The sequence below is a fragment of the Elgaria multicarinata genome, chromosome 1 (genome assembly GCF_023053635.1).
Source record: "Elgaria multicarinata webbii isolate HBS135686 ecotype San Diego chromosome 1, rElgMul1.1.pri, whole genome shotgun sequence".
Classification (NCBI taxonomy): domain Eukaryota; kingdom Metazoa; phylum Chordata; class Lepidosauria; order Squamata; family Anguidae; genus Elgaria; species Elgaria multicarinata.
Genome location: NC_086171.1, coordinates 85,698,275 through 85,721,427, shown reverse-complemented (window position 1 = coordinate 85,721,427; position 23,153 = coordinate 85,698,275). Strand labels below are relative to the sequence as shown.

The 23,153-nt window shown below is 43.3% G+C and overlaps 1 protein-coding gene and 1 pseudogene across 1 annotated transcript; both read left to right on the top strand.

Annotated features, from left to right (window-relative positions):
- The first annotated feature begins 14,397 nt into the window (after positions 1-14,397).
- LOC134398268 (putative protein FAM10A4) lies at positions 14,398-16,601 on the top strand (annotated as a pseudogene).
- Positions 16,602-20,825: 4,224 nt separating this feature from the next.
- LOC134392293 (putative protein FAM10A4) lies at positions 20,826-21,785 on the top strand. Its single transcript, XM_063116501.1, has one exon. The coding sequence runs from the start codon at positions 20,826-20,828 to the stop codon at positions 21,783-21,785; it is 960 nt and encodes a 319-aa protein (XP_062972571.1).
- The last annotated feature ends 1,368 nt before the right edge of the window (positions 21,786-23,153 follow it).

Below are 23,153 nucleotides of genomic sequence, written 5' to 3'. Positions count from 1 at the left end.
AGAGCTTTCTTCTCCCCCGCCTTCCCTCCACTCTTTTTCTTCCTGGGAGTCAGGGTGTGTGAGAGAGTGTGTAATAGTGTGCATATGTGTGAGTTGTATGTTGTTTGTGAACTGTATGTGAAAGTACATGTGCAGCCCCTCCCATCCCTTTAGATGCAGCCCTTGAGGCCAAAAAGATGACCCACCCCAGCTTAAGGCGATGCTTTGATCAGTTGGCTCACCACATGGGTTAGTGGTACAGAGAGCCAGACATATCCACTTTTGGCCTGACAGTTCCTGACCGGGTCTCAGAAGGTGAGTGAACTCTTCAATTAATCATTCCACCAGTCTGCATTGACATAGACAATCCATTTGTCTATGACAATCCAATATGGGCTTGCGTCTGCTCAAATCTATATGTTGGACTGTGGCCACAATTGCTGAAGTGTCCTCATAAGGTCAACAGGCATTTTGTTTGGTTTTGTATCTAACCATAGATTCTTATAGCTAACAAAACTACATCTTGGATATCATCATCCGGAGATATTTTATAATCTCATTAGGAACATTGATTTCTTAGCTGCCTTACAGGCCTTGATTTAAATCCCTGAACCCTTAGTTTTTTGGGGTTTTTTTTTTAAAAAAAAAATAATACACATATATGCAGTTTAGAAATATGTGCTGATTAAGCCTGAGCCAAATCAGGCCCCTTCAAATTATTTCTGGTGCCTCCTAAGGCAAAGTGAGTTTTCCTTCAGTGTGACCAAAACCAAAGGTGGACCCTGCATGAGGCTTCACATGTAATTTAGCTTCAGAAAGGTGGACAGGCTGGCTCTAGAATAGTGTATTATGCTTTCCTTCTTTAAATGCTGATGAGGGGAGGGCAAGAGGGAAGGGACAGGGTTTCAAGAAACTGACAGGTTCTCCTAATCCTAGAGCACATTTTACTAGGGGGTCCAGTCACTGTGCTTTAGGGCAGGACAAGGATGGGACCATGAAATGGCCATTCTTCCAATGCCACCAGGCCTCACAGGCCCAATCTACACCAAGCAGGATAATGCACTATGAAAGCGGTATATAAAAGGCAGGAGTCACACTACTGCTGTATAGCACTATTGCAGTGCACTGGCAACTGTTGGGGCCCATTGACACATACCATATACCACTTTCATAGTGCAATATCCTGCTTGGTGTAGATGAAGTCCGTAGCTAGACCTAAGGTTTATCCCAGGATCATCCCAAGTTCGTCCCTGCCTGAGCGCTGGATGCCCTGTGTGGCACTTAGATGAACAGGTTTGACCCCAGGACAATTATGGGATAAACCTTAGGCCTAGCTACGTCCGAAGTCTTCAACTGATTCACCATGATTCTCTAGCACCTGCACCTTCCCTTTTGAAAATTTGCAAAATCCTTGCCTTGATATATCCCTATGATTTGCACCATTTTCATACAAAGGGCAACCCCCCTCCCACAAAAACAACAACCATGAGGGGGGGGGGGGCAGGAGAGAGAAGGGAAGGGAAGAGAAAGGGAGAAAATTAATCACTGCTTCCAAATTTGAGAACTCCCTTTCCACATGAACCACTGCACCTATCCTTCTGAAACTTTGCAGATTTCCCACTTAGGATCACCTCTGTATTGTCTGCCATTTTCAGAAGAATGGTCTACAACATAGAGTGATAAGTGTTTCCTTCTATGGATACTTTCAAAATGTAAGGGTTGTTCTTGCTTTCTGCGGCTATTCATTTGAAATTTGGCAGGCTCATTTCATCCTTGGCAGGATCTACACTACTGCTTTATAATGGTTTATAACAGTAGTGACAACTGTTGGGGCCCAGGGCACACCCCATATACAGTTTTCAAAACGTTTTAAAAGGATTATATCCTCTTGCTGTAGATCTCCTCCAGATCTAATAAACAGTCCCCGAAATATACTCTTTTAAAATTCCCCATGATAGTCATTGGGAGGCACGAAGCCTTGGATTTCCAAATCTTGACGGGTTCGGTCCCCAAATCGAAGCAGATGGCCTCCTAATTGGTTTTGGCAAAATTAAGACTGTTTTCCAAAGCACCAAATCAGGGTCTGAGTCAAATCTTATGGTTAGTACACACTTCTAAAAGAGGCCATTGCCGTGTTTAGAGTGTTAGGCTTTGACTGAAGACATGGGTTCAAATCCCTACTTGGGTTCAAACTCACTGTAAAATTGTGACAGTCATTATCTCTCAGCCTATCTTACCTCACACATTTGTTGGGGCAATATTAATGGGATTCCATATACACTAGGGGTAAGGCTGCATCTTTTGGGGATGTGGGGGAGCAGATTTGACTCCTGAGCTAATCTGGCAAGGTGGATGACATCATGTGGATGAGGCCTCACCCCCAAAGCTCTATCTCCTCCCTCATATCATGTCAGTCCCACCCCTGCCCATTTTTTCCCCCTTTTCTCTGTGCCGAGAGGGGCATGGGGGCTCCATGCCTCTCTCTGCACACACGTAGACACACACAAAGGACGCGAGCACCAATTTAGCTTTCATCCTGTTGCCAGCAGAGGCAGAAACAGAGAGAACTGGAAGCTTCAAAAAAGACTAGAAAGTTTTATGTTCCCAAGGAAAATCTGAACCGCAGCTTATGAAATTAGCATTCCTGGCTCTATTGTAATGGTGAAAATAAATCAGGGATCTGCAGTATGGTGTTCGGTTTATGAGTAGTATAGTTCTTCAGAAGGAAAACAAGATTTGCAAGTGAATGACAAAGAGGAGATATTTACTTCGTAATGACACAGCCACTTCTGGCAGAAGTCTTGCAAATCTTTCTGTCTTTGAAATAATGGAACGTGATCAAAATAGCAATGTAAGCCAACAGGGAAGACCGTGCTAAATGTTCCTATTCACTTCTATATAGCTTGCTATTTTCTGTCATAGGCCAGATCAACACCAAGCAGGATATAGCACTTTGAAAGCGGTATATAAGAGGCAGGAGCCACAGCAAGCATGACATAGCATCATGAAAGTGGTATCTGGCATGTGTCAGTGGGCCCCAACAGTTGTCAGTGCACTTCAATACTGCTATAAAGCAGTAGGGTGGCTCCTGCCTCTTATATAATGCTTTCATACCGCTTTCATAGTGCTATATCCTGCTAGGTGTAGATCTGGCCAGAGTCCTTTGCTCCATCAGCTGGCCAATCAGCAGTTAAAAGACACCCAATAGCCTGGGAGAGCCCCATTGGGTCAGACCAAGGCTCCATTTGGCCAGCAATTCTGCTTCCAATAGCGGCCAACAGATGTTTCTAGGGAGGAGCTTAAATCAAGACACAGGCCGTTGCTAGACGAGGGTTTAGCCCAGGCTGAAACCCAGGCTCACCCCTGTGCATGCAGATGACGCACAGGGGATCCCAGGGTCAGGCCGGGCTAAACCCTTCCTTGAACCAGGATAACTGGATCCACTTTTGGCCCAATTTTTCCACAGCCCTTGGCTGATCACGGGTCTGCGGAAAGTCTAGCAGGTTCCGCGGCTTTTCCCAGTTACGTGGCTTACTCGTGAGTAGCCAGGAGAAGCCGCACTGTGCCCATTGGGCCGGGGGCAAGGGATTGCAGGGGAAAGAGATGGGGGCCGGGGGGGCGAGCGGACAGGCGAGCAGGGGGGGTGACTGGACAGGCAAGTAAGTGGGCGAGTAGGGGGCTGAGCGGACTGGCGAGTGAGGGGGCATCAGACATTGGGGGAAATTGGGGCAGGGGGGAACAGGGAACCCTTTATTTTATTTTATTTTTAAAAAAGCCTTATTTCTTGTTGGTGCGCTCCTGCGCACATGGCCCTTTAATTTTTTTAAAAAATGGCCGACACGACGGGGCTTTCCCTTACCCCATCGTGTGTTACGTCTAGCTAGGGGTGACGGCCCGCACTAGCTGCAGTGCAGCCTCGCCCCTACTCCCCACCGAATTACCTGGTAGGTCTAGCAAGGCCCACAAAGGCATATCCTACCCTATTATTTATAGAGGTACTGGGTAGCTACCATTCAGTTACAATAATCCATAGCAACACTTCCATTACTGCCAACTTGGTGGCAGTACATCATTCATTCTTTCTGGCACTTTCATTTGAATTGGCTGTGCTTCCTATAATGTTTCTATATAGCCACGCAGTGGACACTTTTCTAAGGTTTCACCCATTTTCTCTATAGCTATGGATCTCAGGCAGAGATGACTTCCTTGTTTTTCAGACTTACTCTATGCATCAGAGTTTGATTCTGGAGAGGCAGTCCTGTGAGTGTGACACAGCAGATACACAAAAATGAGTTTTGCGGCATTGCAAACACTAACAGGTTTATTGTGGCAGCAGCTTCCGTGGACTAGAATTCACTTCATCAGTTGTATGAAGTGTTATCCTCAGTCGGTAGAACATAGATAGATAGATAGATAGATAGATAGATAGATAGATAGAGAAAGATAATTTGCACATTCATACAAGTAGAGAGAGAAAATGTAAAGAGGGTCAGAAGGCTATGAAATGCAAGGGATATATTATATCTGCATCCTTTCTATATAAAGCACACATGTAACCAGAAGTATGGTGATTTAACAAGTGTTATGGGAGAGAAAACCCTGGTGTGGATACAGTGCTAAATGAATAGAATCAAATTTGATGATAAATTCTAGTTCAGCAATTTCATGTAGAAGTCTATCTCCTTTTGAAGTTGTTTTGTTAAAGAACTGTGATTTTCAGGTCAGTAGTAGATTGTCAAGTAGGTTGACTATACGAAAAGGAGGACAGGGCTTCTGTATCTTTAACAATTGTATTGAAAAGGGGATTTCAGCAGGTGTCATTTGTATAATGGAGAACCTGGTGAAATTCTCTCTCCCTCACAACAGTTAAAGCTGCAGGTGCCCTATCCTCTTTTAAATCTGGTCACTCTCGTATAGCTCCTGCAGCTTTAACTGTTGTGATGAAGAGGGAATTTCACCAGGTTCTCCATATATACAAATGACACCTGCTGAAATTCCCTTTTCTATGTAACTGTTAAAGATACAGGAGCCCTGTCCTCTTTTTCATATGGTCACCCTATTGACAAGGAAGAATGAAATGTCCTCCCACAGATTTATGAATAGTGCCATGTTTTATGCCAGACTGGTGTCGATGGCATTCTTTTCTGCAAAGAATGAACTGTTTGTTCTATGGAAAACAACAGGCAAAAACAAGTAGGACCTTCACCAAAACATTGTATTCATAAACCTGTGGGAGAAACCTGCAGTGTATCCTCCCTCCCTAACAGAAGTGTTCCTGTTTAGGATGCTAGGCCCTCCTTGAAGACCCTATAACAGCTTTCTCCTAACTGGTGCCTTCCAAATGTGCTGGACTACAAAAAAGAGGGCACCAATTTCATATGCATAACATTTGAATACAAGTTCATATGTATCGGTGCAAATTTAGAAATAATTACAATACATCACACTGTAGTGGAGAACACTGATTTGGTCCTCTGTGTGCCTGCTCAGTCTGCTATCCAGGTGCACCAGAGACAGTATGGTGTAGTGGCTAGAGTGTCGGACTGGGACCAGGGAGATCCAGATTCTAGTCCCCACTCACCCATGAAGCTCACCAAGGGCTAATCTACACCGGGAATTCAATGCTGTGCTACTGTGCTTCACACACTGGCATGAGACAGGACACTAGCCCAAATCTGTTTCAGTTCTGGCTTTCCTCACCATACAAACGGCTTTTTTCAAAGTCTTTTTGTGATCCCTCCCTTTTACTGTGACCTCCCTGTGTTTTGGTACTTCTGGGTGAGGCCAGGGCAAGGAGTGGTTTCAGCAAGGTGGCAGGCTGGGGGGAGTGGAGCCGCGTGGAGGAAGGGTCTTGCATGACTGTCTTCAGATGATGGGAGCAAGATTGGGCTTTTTTTCCTTTGTTTTTACAATATTCCCTAATGCGCACCTGCGGAGGTGTGAATCTGTGAATAACACTCACATCTCACATTGTTTCAAGTGCTGGGTAAGGAAGGCTGCTTGAGGCTCTTCTCCATAGCACAGGCGCCCTCAGCAAAACAGCAGCTGCTTTGAAGAAAAGAAAAACCACATCAGCCTTCAATTGCTTTCCTCCCTCCCTCGCCCCCCCTGCTTCTCCCCCCCCCCCACTGTCTTGCCTGGTGAACTGAAGAGTGAATGCAGTGCAGCTTCCCCACTGTACTCTCCCTGAGTTTGGAAAAAAATTAAGTTTGAAATGTCTTTTCAAACCTTCCAAATTCTCTACTTTGGGACTGTCTAAAAAAGATCTTCCACTCCTTCACACCACTGAAGGTGCACACGGGCCAAATGGATGTATAAAGAAAAAGAAGGAGGAAACTACTACATTGATGACGCACGACTCTTGCATATAGCCAGATTAATGCTGCTTAAAGTTACGTTTGTGTCAAGCAAGTGGGATTTATACCAAGTTTATACCACATTAATTGTCTGCGTTTACCATGGGAGAAGTAAATGCAAATTCAAGAAAATGAGGTTTTAAACTGCATCAGTTTTTAAACCATCAGACCTCTCTGTGTAGATTAGCCCTGAGTGACTTTGGGCCAGTCACTGAGGCCATTGCTAGATGAGGGTTTAGCCCGGGCTGATACCCGGGCTCACCCCTGTATGTCCAGATGACGCACAGGGGATCCTGGGGTCAGCCTGGGCTAAACCCTACCTTGGCCCAGGATAACCGGCATCAGTTGTGGCCCGGTATTTCCAAAGCCCCAGGCTGAACCTGGGGCTGTGGAAGGTCTAGCCAGTTCCACAGCTTTTCCCGGCTATGCAGCTTACTCGCGAGTAGCTGGGAGAAGCCGTGCAGTGGAGCACTGTGTCCATCGGGTCAGGGGGGGAATCATGGGGGGAGAGATGGGGGCCAGGGGGGGGAAGAGCGGACCCAGCAGGAGAGATGGGGAGAAGAGCAGAGCCAGGAGACATCTGGGGGGAATCATGTCCAAGGTGCGATGGGGGGATTGGACATGGCTGACTGGTGGGCGATGGGGGGCATCGGACAGGGTGAGTGGGCGGGGGGCATTGGACAGGGTGAGCAGGTGGGCAAGCAGGCAGGCGAGCGAGCGGGCTGGCGGGGGGCATCGGACATGGCAAGTGGGCGAGGGGGCATCAGATATTGTGGGGGGGAATCGGGGGCAGGGGAAGCAGGGAACCCCCCTTTTTTTTAAGACCTACTTTGTCGTTGGTGTGCTTCTGTGCACATGGCCACTTTAAGATTAAAAAAATGGCCGACACAACAGGGCTTTCCTTTACCCCATCGCGTGTCACGTGTGGACAGGAACAACAGCCCGTGCTACTCCTAGCGCAGGCTAGCCCCTCCACACGCCGGGATTTAAAGGTAGGTCTAGCAAGGCCCTGACTCTCAGCCTAACTTACCACATAGAATTGTTGTGAGGATAAAATAGAAAGGGGGAGGACCAAGTAAGCCATCTTGGTTTTTTTGGAAGAGGAAAATGGTTGGGATATAAATGTAATAGAAAAAAAGGAAGGAAGAAAGGAAGGAAGGAAGGAAGGAAGGAAGGAAGGAATCTGTTGGGCAGCCTCAAGGTCTCTACTGCTCTCCCTCCTGAAACCAAACTTGGCCTGGACAGCCCATCTAATAGAGGACACCTTCATATAGAGGACCATCTTTTGTCAGCTCTCCAAATTAGAGGGCTGTCTTCTAAGCTTAGTTATCTTAAGGAAGTTCAGGGAAGGGAGGGTTCCTGTCCCCTCTTTCCTCCAGCAGCACCCACTCCCTCTCAGATTGTTCCGGAGGGCCCCCTGATCGCCTGAAGGGCTTTTGGGAAGGCTTTTCAGTGGCTGCAGTATGGAGAAGAGGAGGGGAAATGCACTTTCTGTGAATTTCCTTATGTTAACCCCTCTTACAATTCAAGCGTATGTGCTTTATTTACTGAGATGGGGGTGGTGGTGAAAGAATTTGCTGTCAGGGAAACAAAAGACCACTATTAACATTAAGTTGGACTTCATTAAATTTTCATAAGAGGTTTGATTTATGGGAATTATAAAATTATCGCTTTATTGCACAGACTGTGAGTACTTCCTTCTCAGACTATTATTGGGTTTTGTTCTTTCCCTTCCACATCAGTAAGAATGTGACTAGTAAATTACAGTCAGATAATGTTATAGACTTGGGGCTACATTTGTCTTGTGTATATGTGCTTATGGGTGTCCAAGTGTATGATTCAGGCTCATTCATTTTTTAAAAAAAATAATGGAATTTGGGGTAGGGATATAAGGATTTTGTGAAATTCATTCTGTCTGTGTTTCGTGGATTGTCAGGCTTTTGTTCCATCATCCGCTCATTGATGGAATCAGATTTTTTTTTAAAAAAAAAAAAAAAAAAAAACTTGTGCTAATTTGCTTTAGTGCTAATTTTAGTGCACACTGGTGCACTAGCACTAATGTGCATTAGTTAATTGTGAAATGACACAAATGCTTGCTACCACAAATCCGCCTTCCAAAAGTGAAAAACCTATCTGCATGTCTGTGGAATTCATGAGATTTGAAAGAAGCCAGTCCACTGCAGAACCTGCAAGTTGGATTCATAGAAATCCAAACTCTTTTGAATCCATTACAGATTTCTCCAACATCCCCACTCACCCCACCCCACCCCACCCCGTGCCCAGCTCCTGGCTCCTGTTACTTGCAAGGAGCAGGAAAAAACCGCAACGGTCCCAAGACCGCAGAAAAACCACGAAAAAAGGCTAGGGTGATATCGCAAGAAAAGGGAGGGATCATCCCTCTCCACTCCCAGGATCCCCCGTGCGTCATGTGGACACACAGGGACAATCCCCGGGATATCACCCAGTCTAGCTATGGCCTAGATGTGACTGGACTGCAACTCTGAACAGCCTTAGGCAGCATAGCCAATGCTGAGGGATGATGGGAGTTGCAGTCCAACAACATCAGGAGGGTAACACGATCCCCATTCCTGCATTCAAACATCTACAGCTATGAGCAGTACTGCCTTTGGAATGAACCACCAGTTAAACTCTGGAGGTGTTCTTCTTTCTCTTCTTTTTTGTAACATTTGCAAGACCTTTCATTTCATGAAAATCAGTGTTTGGCTGGTTTCCTTTGATTGAGCTGATGGCTGGTTTTTTGTTTTGTTTCTGCCTTGTTGACTATCATCTGGACTGTTGCTTGTTGTCAAACGCCGGCTTGTGGGCACCATGCATCACAGCTCTGTGGATTAACTACCATGAGCAGAAGTACAAACAGAAGGGCAGTGGTGCTGGCGAGGCAAGGGTGGCAGCGGCCCAACTCAGACCCCAAACGTATTTAAGTGGAGGGCCGCATGTTGAAAGGGGGCAAGTATGATGTGACAGAGCACCGACTCACCTGTTCACCCAGGTGCCCAAAGTGGAGTGCATTGCCCCAGTGCACGGCATCAGAGCCTGCTCAGATTCACTCTGGATGGGAGTTCAGATGGGCTGGAGGGAACACCCATGTCAGCCGTTGGAGCAAGAAGGACTTCAGCTACTAGATAACTTGCTAGTGGATTGTGTGGAATGTCTCTACAGCCCTCCTTTGCCATTTCCATAATCTTCCAGAGATGTTTATGATCTCCTTGATGGGGTTGGAGGAGAGCATTAGCCTCCCAGTGCAATGTGGCCTATAGGTTTTTTCCCCTTATCAAGAATAACAATAAAATAATGTAGACCAAAAATATATTCTTAAGTACTGGTTTGGAAGTCAGAAACTAATTCTTAAAAGAAGAAAATATCTTCGTTGTATTAAAGACTACACAGATACATCGTATAAGCAGCAGAGAGAGCAGAAGCAGTTAGAGAACTTTGGCTGTTGGCTGGTATAGAAATATAATAAATAAATAATAAATAGAGAACAACAAGTTATTTATTTATTTATTTATTTATTACACGTATATACCACTCCCATAGCCAGGGCTCTCTGGGCGGTGGGAAGGGGGACACACACACCCATGCACACACACACGGCTTCAAAATTTCAGAAAAGTTTACATCTCTAGCCTAAAGTGAAATATCTTTGGTTTTCCCTGGAGGAAGTTTTAAAGATAGTGTTTGTCTTCATGCTCAAGATTTGCCATAGACATGTTTGATGTGCTCCCTCAAGTCAAATTAGATTTATAGTAACTATGGTAAACACAATCCTTCAATTAGGTTAAAATTTCATCATTTATGGAAGGTATTCATTTGACCTTAAGTTTTGAAATTTCCCATTTCTCTTCTAGAATCTTAAGAATCTACATTCAGTGACAAGTTTTGCCAAGTTTCTGAAAAGTGCTCTAACAAATATACTGAACCTATGCAAACTGAAAATAATCCCATACATGCTTGATTTTGACACTAAGCTTTAAAATGCAGCAGGGAAATTTCAGAACTGGTTAGCTGGCAACTGTGTGAAGACAAGGGAAAGGTAGCATGTTCATGAAGTGAAGCACCATGCATGGACATAAATGCAGTGACTAACAGAACATTATCCCAGGACCTTGAGTAATTAAATAACATAATAACTCTCTGAAGGGCTGTTTTGATCCGAGCATCAATAAAATCACTGGCAAGCATCCCAGTCACTTCAGCAATACTAGGATATCATCTAGGGTATCTTCTGCAAACAGTTGCAAAGGTTCATCTCACTCGTTAAACCAAGGCACTTAAGTTATCAGATCATTTTACTCGGGCCTGTGATATATACCATCTCTATACACATAAAATGCTAGAGGAACTCCATGAATGTCATAATGATCATCCTGAAAAGATCTTGAAAACAGACGGCGGTCAGGCAAATTCTACTTCTCAATGGCCATTCTATTCCTCACCACTCTTCCCCCTAAAAGCAATTATTTCTTCTCTGTTCTAAAGGTACAGATGTGTGTACAAGCAAAACCTGGGCTCATTGAAGTTCTCCAAATTCTACCTTGAAGCTCATTGCAGCTTGTTGTCCATAACAGACTGTGAACTTTTTTAAAATTAAATTTTAGAGGGGTGGCTCTTGGATACATCTCATCTCTAATGCAGGTGCTTATAATACTGCTACTTCCCTGAAAGGCCTGTAGCACATGTATGTGTGTGCGGGGGGAGGGGGGAGTGTTGTGTCACCCCAATTGTGGAATGCCCTCCCCTTGGAGGCCCGACTGGTGCCGACACTGATTTTATTCTGGCGCCAAGTGAAAACATGACTTTTTAACAAAGCTTTTAATGGTTGAATTCAGTAGGCACATTGTTTTAACTGTTTTAATAGTTTTACTGCTTTTAAATTATATATTGTTTTAAATTGGTTTATGGTTTAATTTGTTGCTAGCTGTGTATGTTTACTGTTTTTATACTATATGCTTTTATCTATACGCAGCCCTGAGATCTTATCGATATAGGGCGGGATATAAATGTTTTAAATAAATAAATAAGGTGGAGAGGAGAGAGAGACTCTTTAGAGCTGTGTGTGTTTTTAATGGAGCCTTTGCTTCAAAGCATGTGGAAAATGCACTTCCTTGCCAGCAGCACCTTCATTTTTAAAGATAAAGAGAATTGGCATAGTGGAAGGTCTTAAGGAATGCTTTCAGTATACCAAATTATAATCAGATTACTTCATCCGTTGATTCTATATGATTTTTTAAATTTTCCTCCCTTAAACCCTTACAGTTTATAGTTTTCCACTGCAAAGGAACATCCTAGGTCCATAAGAGCTTTATTCAAAGCAATACAAGGCTGGTCAGTTACAACCAAATGTCTTGTCAGTTTCAAGCAAAGTCCTTTGACTGCTTCTGAATCGTGTGTGTGTGTGTGTGTGTGTGTGTGTGTGTGTGTGTGTGTGTGTCCTTTTCCATTCTACTCTGCCCCGTTATGTACCCCCTCCTCGCTCTCAATGGGGGTGGGGCTCCTCACATCACAGACACAGGCTGTGTGTCTCTTCACTTATTGGAAGAGACACACAGACAAGCCGGAGCATGTCCAGAGGAGGGCAACCAGGATGATCAGGGGTCTGGAAACACAGCCCTATGAAGAGAGACTGAAAGAACTGGGCAGGTTTAGCCTGGAGAAGAGAAGATTGAGGGGAGACATGATAGCACTCTTCAAATACATAAAAGGTTGGCACACAGAGGAGGGCCAGGATCTCTTCTCAATCCTCCCAGAGTGCAGGACACGGAATAACGGGCTCAAGTTAAAGGAAGCCAGATTCCAGCTGGACATCAGGAAAAACTTCCTGACTGTTAGAGGAGTACAACAATGGAATCAGTTACCTAGGGAGGTTGTGGGCTCTTCTCCCACACTAGAGGCCTTCAAGAGGCAGCTGGACAAGCATCTGTTGGGGATGCTTTAGGGTGGATTCCTGCATTGAGCAGGGGGTTGGACTAGATGGCCTTGTAGGACCCTTCCAACTCTGCGATTCTATGATTCTATTATTTGTCTCCCTAAAAATATGTGTTGCTCTTGTTCTTATTTGAACGGGAGTTGGTGGAGGAAGGACACAGATCGTACTTCCATTCTGTTGAGCATGTTAAGCTGAGTGGGGGATGGCAGGAGACACAAACAGGGGGAAGCAGAGATGGAAACGTTCTCCATGGGGGGGATTTTGCATCTCCCCACCTTTTTGTTTTCTTTTTTTTAACCAATAAATGGTAGGAGGAGGTACAAAGAAGATCTGGGGGGTGGGGATAACAACATGTGTGAGTGAACCTAAATGGATCTCCGCAACGCGCCACAGCAGAGGTGTAAGTTTACAAGTTTTCATATGCTATATAAGCACTATAAAACTGAAATGGGATAATTTGAGGGTAAACCAGAACAAAATTGTATGTGGGATGAACCTCAAAGAGGGTTTTTTTGGTCACACAAGGAAGGCCAGAAGGGGCGGGAGGCAGACAACATCATGTGAAGGACCTGAGCAAACTCCATGAGTGCCCAGTAATGAGCGTGCAATAAAACGCTCGTTGGATGGAGCTTTAAATAGCCATATTCCATTTGTAAACGCTCTACTGCCCACATGATGCCAACTAATTTCTCCTACAATAACACACTGGTTTTGCTCCAGTAAGCTTGCTGCGATAGCCTTGATTCCATTATAACGATACTTTACAGAGGCCGTAGCTAGACCTAAGGTTTATCCCAGGATCATCCCTGGTTCGTCCCTGCCTGAGCGCTGGATGCCCTGTGTGGCACTTAGATGAACAGGTTTGACCCCAGGACAATCCTGGGATAAACCTTAGGTCTAGCTGCGGCCAGAGGAGATCTGTGCTTTGAATGGTTCTTTAAAAAAAAAAAGAAGTGATGCTAATTCTTAAGTCTTTTGATAAATCAGCTCTGGAATGCCTTCTGTATCTTTCCATTCTATAGCTTAGAGTTAATTTATTATTAATGGTTTCCACCTCTACTTTTCTTATTTTCTTAAAATGACCCCACTGAATAACACACATTTCTGACTTCAAGTTCTGGAGGTAAAGCACATACTGGGAAAACTGCCATTTAAAAGAGAAAAAAAAGGGGGGGAACTGACAACAACTAGGAGTACATTGACCACTCAGGTAGAGCCAGGAGAAAGACAATGGGTTGCATCCAAATTTAAGTTGGGTCAACTGTGCTGGCGAAAGTGGACTTCCCTGTCTTCTCCTTCCCAGCCCCTTGAAAATGCTGCAAAGAGTCAGGGGATCTTGCTGAATGGGGTGAGCTGTGGGCGATGGGGATGGACCTTCTTCTGGCTTAAGGTCCCTTCCTACAGCAAGAGCAGATCCTGTATCCAACCCACAGTATTTTTGCATCCCGCGCCTAAAGATTCCCTCTCTGGATTCTAACCATTATGCAGACTATTACCTGGTCACAAATCTTCTCTTTCTGGGACACGTTGATGATATGTGCAGTGTGAGGCAATCTATGGTGCTGATTAGATGGATCGATTTCAGTCCAGTTTCTGACTTATGTTTGGCATTTAACACTATCGGTTGTCCTTTACTGGGAGATGGGCAGAGGGTGATCCTGCGAATTCCTCTTGTCATGTAAGTAAGTTTTGATACCACTGACCATGGAATCTTTCCGAACAGCCTGCATGGGATGGGAATCAGAGCCACTACATTGCATTCCAGCTCTATGCCTGACTATTTTCTTATTTGTTCGGGTTAATTAAGATTTCATTCCATCTAGAAACATCTCAAAATCCTCATTAGTTGCATGTGATGATCTCTGTTGTGTATAGTTGAAGCTACCAGGAACAAGCAGTATGAAGGTGTGTGTTTTTAATGCTGTTTTAAGATCTGATATGGCAATCTTGATGACATCATCAGAATACAAATTAATTGTGACAACATGAAGCAGTGAGATGGGGTTTTATCTTTTTTTTGTTGTTAGTTAGTTAGAAGTTTAGAGTATTGGGCTGATTTGCAAGCTTTATGATGTGTTACTTATCTCACCCTTATGAAGAGCTTCCTCTTGGACAATGTCCTGTCTCATTCCCATGGGCGTCAGGAGAGTGAAAAATCTTGAAGCCCTAGTGAAGGCATACACCCAAGATCCTGGGCTTGTGGGAGCCAAGCAGCTTGCCACGTTGCGCACCCATGTGGAGAATATAACACACACTCAGATAAATACTTCTAGGAGAAAGGCAGTTGAGGAGGAAGAGATATCGGAGGTTACCAACAGTGATGAAAGTGATTCTGAAATTGATGAGGATGATGAAGTAGTTGAACCAGATGGAGATATTCTCCAAGAAATGGGAGATGAAAATATGAGACTAACCAGTGAGATGATGGACCAGGCTGATGAAAAGAGGCAAGAAGCTTTGGATGCTGTTGATAAAGGTTATTATTATTATTATTATTATTATTATTATTATTATTATTATTATTAATTTATATAGCACCATCAATGTACATGGTGCTGTACAGATAAGGTGACCTCCAAAGAGCCATTGGATTGTTCACAGAGGCTATCAAGTTGAACCCCCATATATGTGAACTGAGCAAGCATCTTTGTGAAACTGAAGAAACCCAACACTTCCATTAGAGACTGTAACAAGGCCTCTGAGCTCAACCAGAAATTTGCACTGCCCTATAAGTGGCCACATGCTTTTAGGGCTCTGGTAGAAAGCTGCTGAGGATTTCACAATTGCTTGCAGACTCGATCATGATGAAGAAATGAATATTTTGCTTCAAGTGGTGCAACTTAAAGTCCAGAGGGTCATGCAGTATCGTCAAAGACATGAACAAAAGCGAGAGTTAAAGGAGATTCAGGTACAGCTTGAAAAAGTCAGAATAAATACCGGTAATAATGTTAAAGAATTTCCCGGAGGAACTGAAGGGCAGATTAAGTAAATCATTAATAGAAAAAAATAAAATGAAATTAAAGGATTGGTTGAGAGAAATGAATTCAAGAGAAGATATGGAAGAGGTTCTAAAAAATAAAAAATTAACCTGGTTAGAGTATAGGCAATTGGAACAGTAGACTAAAAAGTGGGTAAGAGAAAATAGAGAGTGTAGAGAAATGACGAAGTTTGAGGAACTAATAGTTAAAAGAGAAAAATGTAAGGGAGAAAGTTCAGCATTAAAAGGGTTAATGAGTGAAATATATAAAATATTGTTGGAGAAAGGGTCGATGGATAGTTCAGGAAAAATAGTATGGGAGACAGATTTGAATGTACAAATAGGACAACAGAGCTGGGAAGGACTTTGGAAACAAAGAGTGTTGAGAAGTATGTCAGTGAGAATAAAAGAGAAATATTTCAAAATTATATGGAGGTGGTACCTAACCCCGATTAGATTGAATAAGATAAATAATCAGCATTCAGCAAACTGTTGGAGAGGTTGTGGGGAAAAAGGAACGTATTTACATATGTGGTGGGAATGCAAATATGGACAAAGATTGTGGAAGATGGTGTTTTTGGAGATTGAAGAAATAGTGGGAATGAAGATAGAAGAAACACCAAAAGTTGCATTACTGTCACTATTTGAAGATTTAAAATGTGGAAAAGAAATTAAAGAATTGATATCGAGTTTGCTGACTCCAGCACGATTGATGGTAGCTAGGAACTGGAAGATTCAGGGGGAATATTCTATTGAAGAATGGTATAAAGAAGTATGGGATATAGCCATTAATGATAAATTGACTTGTAATATTAAATGGAGAAGAGGTATAGCTAAAACAAATGATTTTGAAGGAATTTGGAAACAGTTCCTAATATTTGTGTTTTCTAAGGGAAGTGGGAAACCACCAGCAGAAGAAAGTATGAGATTTTGGAATCAGGAATGAGATCCCGAGGTGGGGGGTGCACTTGTATGTTAAGATTGATTATGTTATGATATGATACTTTGTAATCAACATTTATTCAACATGTATGTAGTATGTTGTTGTGGTTGTTGTTTTATTGTAATGATGTATGTTTAAGTAATGTGGAAAAGCAATAAAAATTATTAAAAAAAGGAAAAAGAAAAAGTCAGAGTGGCTCTGGAGGAGGAAGAGAGAATCCAGAGAGAGAATTCCTGGGATGAAATGGTTACAGCCGGTCGGAGACATCTCAAATCTTTCCTTACCCTTTTAGATCCCAGGGTAATGATGGCCTTCTTGGATGTGGTTTGGAATCCAGAAAACGTCTACAAATATCGAAAGAAAGGCGTGATAATTAAGTTCACTCGCAAACAACATTAATTCGAAGGTCAGCTATAACTGGCCTTATAATTAAATAAATGCACACATAGAAAGAAAGGCAACTGCCTCCCATCCTTTTCTTTCTTCCTTTTCACAAAACTAGTTATGAAATTATTTAACTTTGGTGAAGTATTTCCTCTACAACAATATGTAGTATGAATAAACAAACCGAAACTTTATAAAATTGTAAATTCAGTTATTTGGGGTTTAGCAAAGCGAAACACTAATGGCAAATAATGAAGTAGGGTGACCATATGAAAAGGAGGACAGGGCTCCTGTATCTTTAATAGTAATGTAGAAAAGGGAATTGCAGCAGGTGTCAATTGAAGTGGGTGAACTTCCCTCTTCATCATAACAGTTAAAGCTACACTAGCTATAGTAGAGTGGCCAGATACAAAAGAGGGCAGGGCTTCTGCAGCTTTAACTGTTGTGATGAAGAAGGAATTTCACCCTCTTCAATTGACACCTGCTGAAATTCCCTTTTCTATATTACTGTTAAAGATACAGGAGACCTGTCCTCCTTTTCATATGGTCACCCTAAATGAAGTCAATCAATGAATATGAAATAAGCATATTGTGGGGATTTACCCTCAACAAGTACCGGGGGGGGGGATTCTCAGTGACTTTCGGGGGATCTACCAGTATTTATGAGACCAGGTGGCAGAGGTAGAAAGCCTTCCTTCTTTTTTCTTTCTTTTGCCTTCTTCCTTAACAACAGCAAAGGGTTTACCACATTTAAGGTCCATGTCAGTTTGGCATGGGTCCATTTATTTTCACACATAACACATATTTCTAAACATGTTGTCTCTCAAAATACACATCTTTGAATATATTTAATTTTAAAACAGGCATTTTTAAATGCATCTTGATATGGCAAGTGACCCTAATGTAAAAAAAAAAGAGTTCAAGTTGGGTGGGAGTTTTAACGGCATAATTACAAAGCACTGCAACAAGGAAAAATGATAGAAGGCAACAGAGGAAACCAATGTGGCTCCACAAAACGCTTAGAGGGGACCTGAAAACAACAAAAAAAGAACACATATAGGAAGTGGAAGGTAGGCCAGGCTACAAAAGAAGAGTACAGACAGGTGTCACAGAAGTGCCACAATGGCATCAGGAAGGCTAAAGCTGAGAATGAGCTGAGACTAGCGAGGGATGCTAAAAACAACTAGAAAGTCTTTCTTTAGATACGTGCATAATAAAAGACAGAGGAAAGAAATAGTGGTTCAGCTACTCAATGAGGATGGCAAATTGATATCAGATGACAAAGACAAACTGAAGTGCTCAATTCCTATTTTGGCTCAGCCTTCTCCCAAAAGCAGGTCTATGACCTACTGGCAAAAATGAAATACAAGCTGAAGGGGCAGGATTGAAAATGGTCAAGGAAAACCAAATTTCTTTGAATGAGTTCAAATGTCCAGGGGCCAATGAACTGCATCCTAGAATAATAAAGATGCTGTCAGAAGAACTCTCAGAGCCACTGTCTATTATCTCTGCAAAATTATGGAAGATGGGTGAAGTGCTAGATGACTGGAGGAGGGCTAATGTTGTCCCTTTCTTTGATTAGGTAACCTCCCTTGTGGACAGTGGGAATGCTGTGGACATAATATATCTTGACTTCAGCAAAGCTTTTGACAAAGTACCCCGTGTCATTCTGATAGGCAAATTAGCTAAAATTGGGCTAGATGGAACAGCCATTAGGTGGATCCACAGTTGGCTGCAGAATCGGACTCAAAGGCTGCTTATCAATGGTACCTTCTCAAACTGGGGGGAGGTAACGAGTGGGGCACCGCAGGGCTCAGTCCTGGGCCCAGTGCTCTTCAACATTTTTTATTAATGATTTGAACAAGGAGGTCCAGGGAACGCTTATCAAATTTGCAGATGACACAAAATTGGGTGGGATAGCTAATACCCTGGAAGATAGAAGCAAACTTCAAAGTGATCTTGATAGACTGGCATGCTGGGCTGAAAACAACAGAAATAAATTCAATAGAGATAAATGCCAAGTTCTACACCTAGGAAAAGAAACCCAATGCACAGGTACAAGATGGGGAATACTTGGCTCAGCAATACTACAAGTGAGAAGGATCTTGGAATTGTTGTAGAGCACAAGCTGAATATGAGCCAACAGTGTGATGTGGCTGCAAAAAAACCCAAATGCTATTTTGGGGTGCATTACTATAAACTTAGCTTCTAAATCATGTGAGGTACTGGTTCCCCTCTATTTGGCAGTGGTTAGGTCTCATCTTGAGTATTGTGTCCAGTTCTGGGCGCCACACTTCAAGAAGGATGCTAATAAGCTGGAGGGGGTTCAGAGGAGGGCAACAACGATGATCAAGGGAGTGGAAACAAAGCCCTATGAAGAGAGACTGAAAGAACTGGGCATGTTTAGCCTATAGAAGAGAAGACTGAGGGGAGACATGATCGCACTCTTCAAATACTTAAAAGGTTGTCAGACAGAGGAAGGCCAGGATCTCTTCTCGATCATCCCAGAGTGCAGGATAATGGGCTCAAGTTACAGGAAGCCAGATTCCGGCTGGGCATCAGAAAAAACTTCCTGACTGTTAAAGCAGTGCTACAATGGAACCCTTTACTTAGGGAGGTTGTGGGCTCTCCCACACTTGAGTCCTTCTAGAGGCAGCTGGACAACCATCTGTCAGGTATGTTTTAAGGTGGATTCCTGCATTGAGCAGGGGGTTGGACTCGATGGCCTTATAGGCCCCTTCCAACTCTACTATATTGGGCCAGTTCAGATGACACTCTGGGTTTTATGGTTAACGTAACCATGGCCAGCTGTGGTTACGCTAACCACATGCAAAACGGGTGCAGACGACACATTTAACCATTTTGTAGTTAAGTTTTCCTTAACCACAAAGTGGTTAGTGCAGCACCTTAGTCCTCCATCGGGCAGAAATCATAGAACTCGTATAGAGTGGCTGAAATTGCTTCAGCTCCTCTATACTGTGGGCTCCATGCCCATTGGGGGGGGGGTAGGCTGTGGGGAGGGCGAGCGATTTTCTTTTTAAGTGTCTTTTGGGGGTGGATGGGCTGGGGGGAGGGCGGGTTTTTTTTTTTTTTTTTTTTTAAACTAATTACAATTGCGCTCGAGTGCTCCTGCACTCCATTTCATTTTTAAAAAATCAAAATGGGGGCAGCGACGTGCTCTGTCCTCCAGGCACGTCGCACGCCGCATGTGGAATGAGAGGATGGATCCAGTGCAAATCTGGGTTGGCCACTGATACATGCTTCACATGGAGTTGCAGGGCATATTATGTTGCTGTGTGTGATACACAGATTTGCAATCAAGCATTTGTGACATTCACAGTTTTATGGTGAACGTAAAATACAACATACACCTAAAAATGTAACGTCCTCTTATGAATGAAGCCACTGAGCATTTTTTTCCCCTATTAGTTGCTTCTATTACTTACAGGTTTTTATGCCTGTCAGGCATACTTTCATAATCTAATAGAGAAGTCTTCACCAACTTAGTGGCCTCCAGATGTTTTGGATTACAACTCCCATAATCTCTGACCATTGTCTATGCTGATTGTGGATGATGGGAACTGTAGTGCAAGATATCTGGAGGGCAGCAGGATGGGCAAGGCTGCCATAGGAACTGATGAAAGCATGGAACAGTGTCCTCCAGCTCTAAATTTCAGGGGTACCTTGGTAGCTTTCAGTGAGCTTGCCCAGAATTGCCAATTCTCTCACTGAGGGACTTCCAGGGAAAGTATGAAAACCAATGAACTAAACCTTTCAATTGAAGCTTACTGCAGTTGTGCTCCAAATAGAAAGTGGAAGTTCAGCAACTGCTACTTCTATATTTACATATATCAGTCCTAATTAATGAAGTGTATGGATATAAATTCTAATGCAGCATTTGCTAAAGTCATGAAGTTGTCAATATCTGGAAATTCATCTTCAGCACTGAAGTGATGTCATAATGTATGACATCAGCAGAACTCTTGACATACAACAAACAGTTATAGTGACTGATGTTTTTAAAGTTCTGTGACTTTAGCTAAGGACAGCAGCAGAACCACATGGAGGGACAAATGGGAGGCACAGCCTCTTCCCCTGCTGTGATATAAGTGACTTTCTAACTCATCTGCTGTTTCTACTTAAGTCTTAAGGTTGTTTCCCCCTCAAATTATTTGCCTTAGCAGAGCCATTTCACTTTATCCTGCTGGTCAGCCCAGCTTCTTAGCTGGTCAGGACACCATGGATCCTAAAAGTGTAGGTGATCTTCAAGCCTTGCTCAGCCTGTACAAACAGGACCCAACACTCCTGAGAGCAAAACAACTGAGTTTCATAAGAGATTCATTGGAGAGTATGGGGGACACCATCGCAGGCTTCCAGGTAATTGAGACCTTTCCTTTAAGAGTTGGTAAAGAAGAAGATAAATCACCAGAGCCACCTACAACGGAGGAGAGTGATTTAGAGGTTGATGAGGATGGAGTTATCAAACCAGATGACGTTGATCCCCAGGAAATGGGGGATGAAAATGTGGAGGTGACAAATGATATGAAAACCAAGGCTGAGCAGAAGAAGGAGGAGGCCTGTGCTGCCCTCGAGTCAGGAGAGATGCAGAATGCTATTGACTTGATTACAGAGGCCATCAAGTTGAATCCACAGTCCTCACTCTTGTACGCCAACCGAGCCAGCATCTTTGTCAAAATGCAGAAGCCCAATGCTGCAATTAGAGACTGCAACAAAGCCTCAGAGCTCAACCCAGATGATGCCCAGACCTACAAGTGGAGAGGGAAAGCACATATGCTTCTGGGCCACTGGGAGGAAGCAGCTGAGGACCTTGCTTTAGCCTGTACATGGGATTATGATGAAGACACCAATGCCCTGCTAAAGGAAGTGCAACCCAGGGCCCTGAAGATGACCGAACTACACAACAAATATAAAAGAAAGCATAATCTGAAAAAGATCCAGGTGATCCAGAATACTCTAGACAGGATCAAAAGTATGCTGGAAGAACAAGATAAAGCACAGAGGGAGGAAAATATCTGGCAGTGGATGACTCGAATCTATCGGAGGTACTTGGACTTTTTTATGGCCATTATGGATCCAAGGATTATCCTGGCCTGGGTGGATGTGACCTGGAACCCCGACAATATCGCTAAATACCGGGAGAACCACAAGTTTATGAAGTTCATTGGTCAGGTTGATTGAATGTGGAGGTCAGCCATAAATAAGCCTTTCATTAAATTAAAATTGCAAGTGTGTGGCACCATATGATGTTTCCTTTGAATGACTATGACTTGGTTAGTGTGCTTATTTAATATTAATATACATTTAAATTTAATCTAGGCCATCAAACTCAAATGTGTTTCAAAGTCAAATTCCCCACTCAGCAGATGCCCAGAGATAAATAGTAGAACCTGCCATACAGCCATCTCCTTGATTTTTCTTGTCTCATTCACACAATCAAACTGGTATGGTAAGAAAGTTGATCTATGCCAACTTTGGCATCTGCACAATAGTCATGTGACAATATGGCAATTCAAACCACACAACGCTATAGCTCCACCTTATGCCAGAACCATCTGGATTTGAACCAGGAATCTTCTGGCATGTGTAGTAGCTTCTCTGATGGAACCATGCTGAAATCTAGAAAATGAAAGGGAAAGAGGCAGTAATCTTCACGCCAGGCTCTAGGATGAACTCATCCCCCAGACAGTCCATTGCTCTTCACTGGGAGGTTGTGGGCTCTCCCACACTAGAGGCCTTCAAGAGGCAGCTGGACAAGCATCTGTCAGGGATGCTTTAGGGTGGATTCCTGCATTGAGCAGGGGGTTGGACTCGATGGCCTTGTAGGCCCCTTCCAACTCTGCTATTCTATGATTCTATGTTTCTATGACCTGGAAATACTTCCATCTCAGTCCTGGGTCTTTAGGTGTATCATTGTTTGACAGCTAGTTTCTTATCTTATTCACATGGCTATCTTTTCAGCCTGATGGACATCCTCCACCCCGGTCCAATCTGTCTTCCTCCAGCCCCCATGCCTCATCCCAGATGCCAACTGCTATGGATTGGTCTTGCTTCACTGTGGTTGTGCCACTGAGTTGAAAAGGAGGATGTTAGATTTATCCCAAGTATTACAGGTTAACAGAGCTCTGGGTTAGGGTTGGGCTTATCAGCCTAATTCTGGTTTGTGTCTCTTTCACATGTGTTTACCCGAAGGTCTGTTCCATCCTCTTTCCACATGAAAATGTGCCTTTACATTTAAAAATCCACACAAGCATGTGTTTCCATCTCTATATTCAAAGACATATTTCTAAACATATTCTGATACTTTTTTGAGCCAAGAACTGCATTGGAACATTCAGGAAACGTGAAGCCAGTGGGTAACAGAGTTCTGATCCACATAGCAGTCTGTGGAGTGCGGAACAGGTGAGACCATATAGGAATTTGCAAAGAGCAATCATCAAACACACTCATTAGCCTTGGAATTCCTTTGTGGTCTGGTAATGAAATATTAAAGGAGCCACCCTAACTGAAACCACCTGCTTTTGCATTAAACCTGCTCTTGCATTGCCA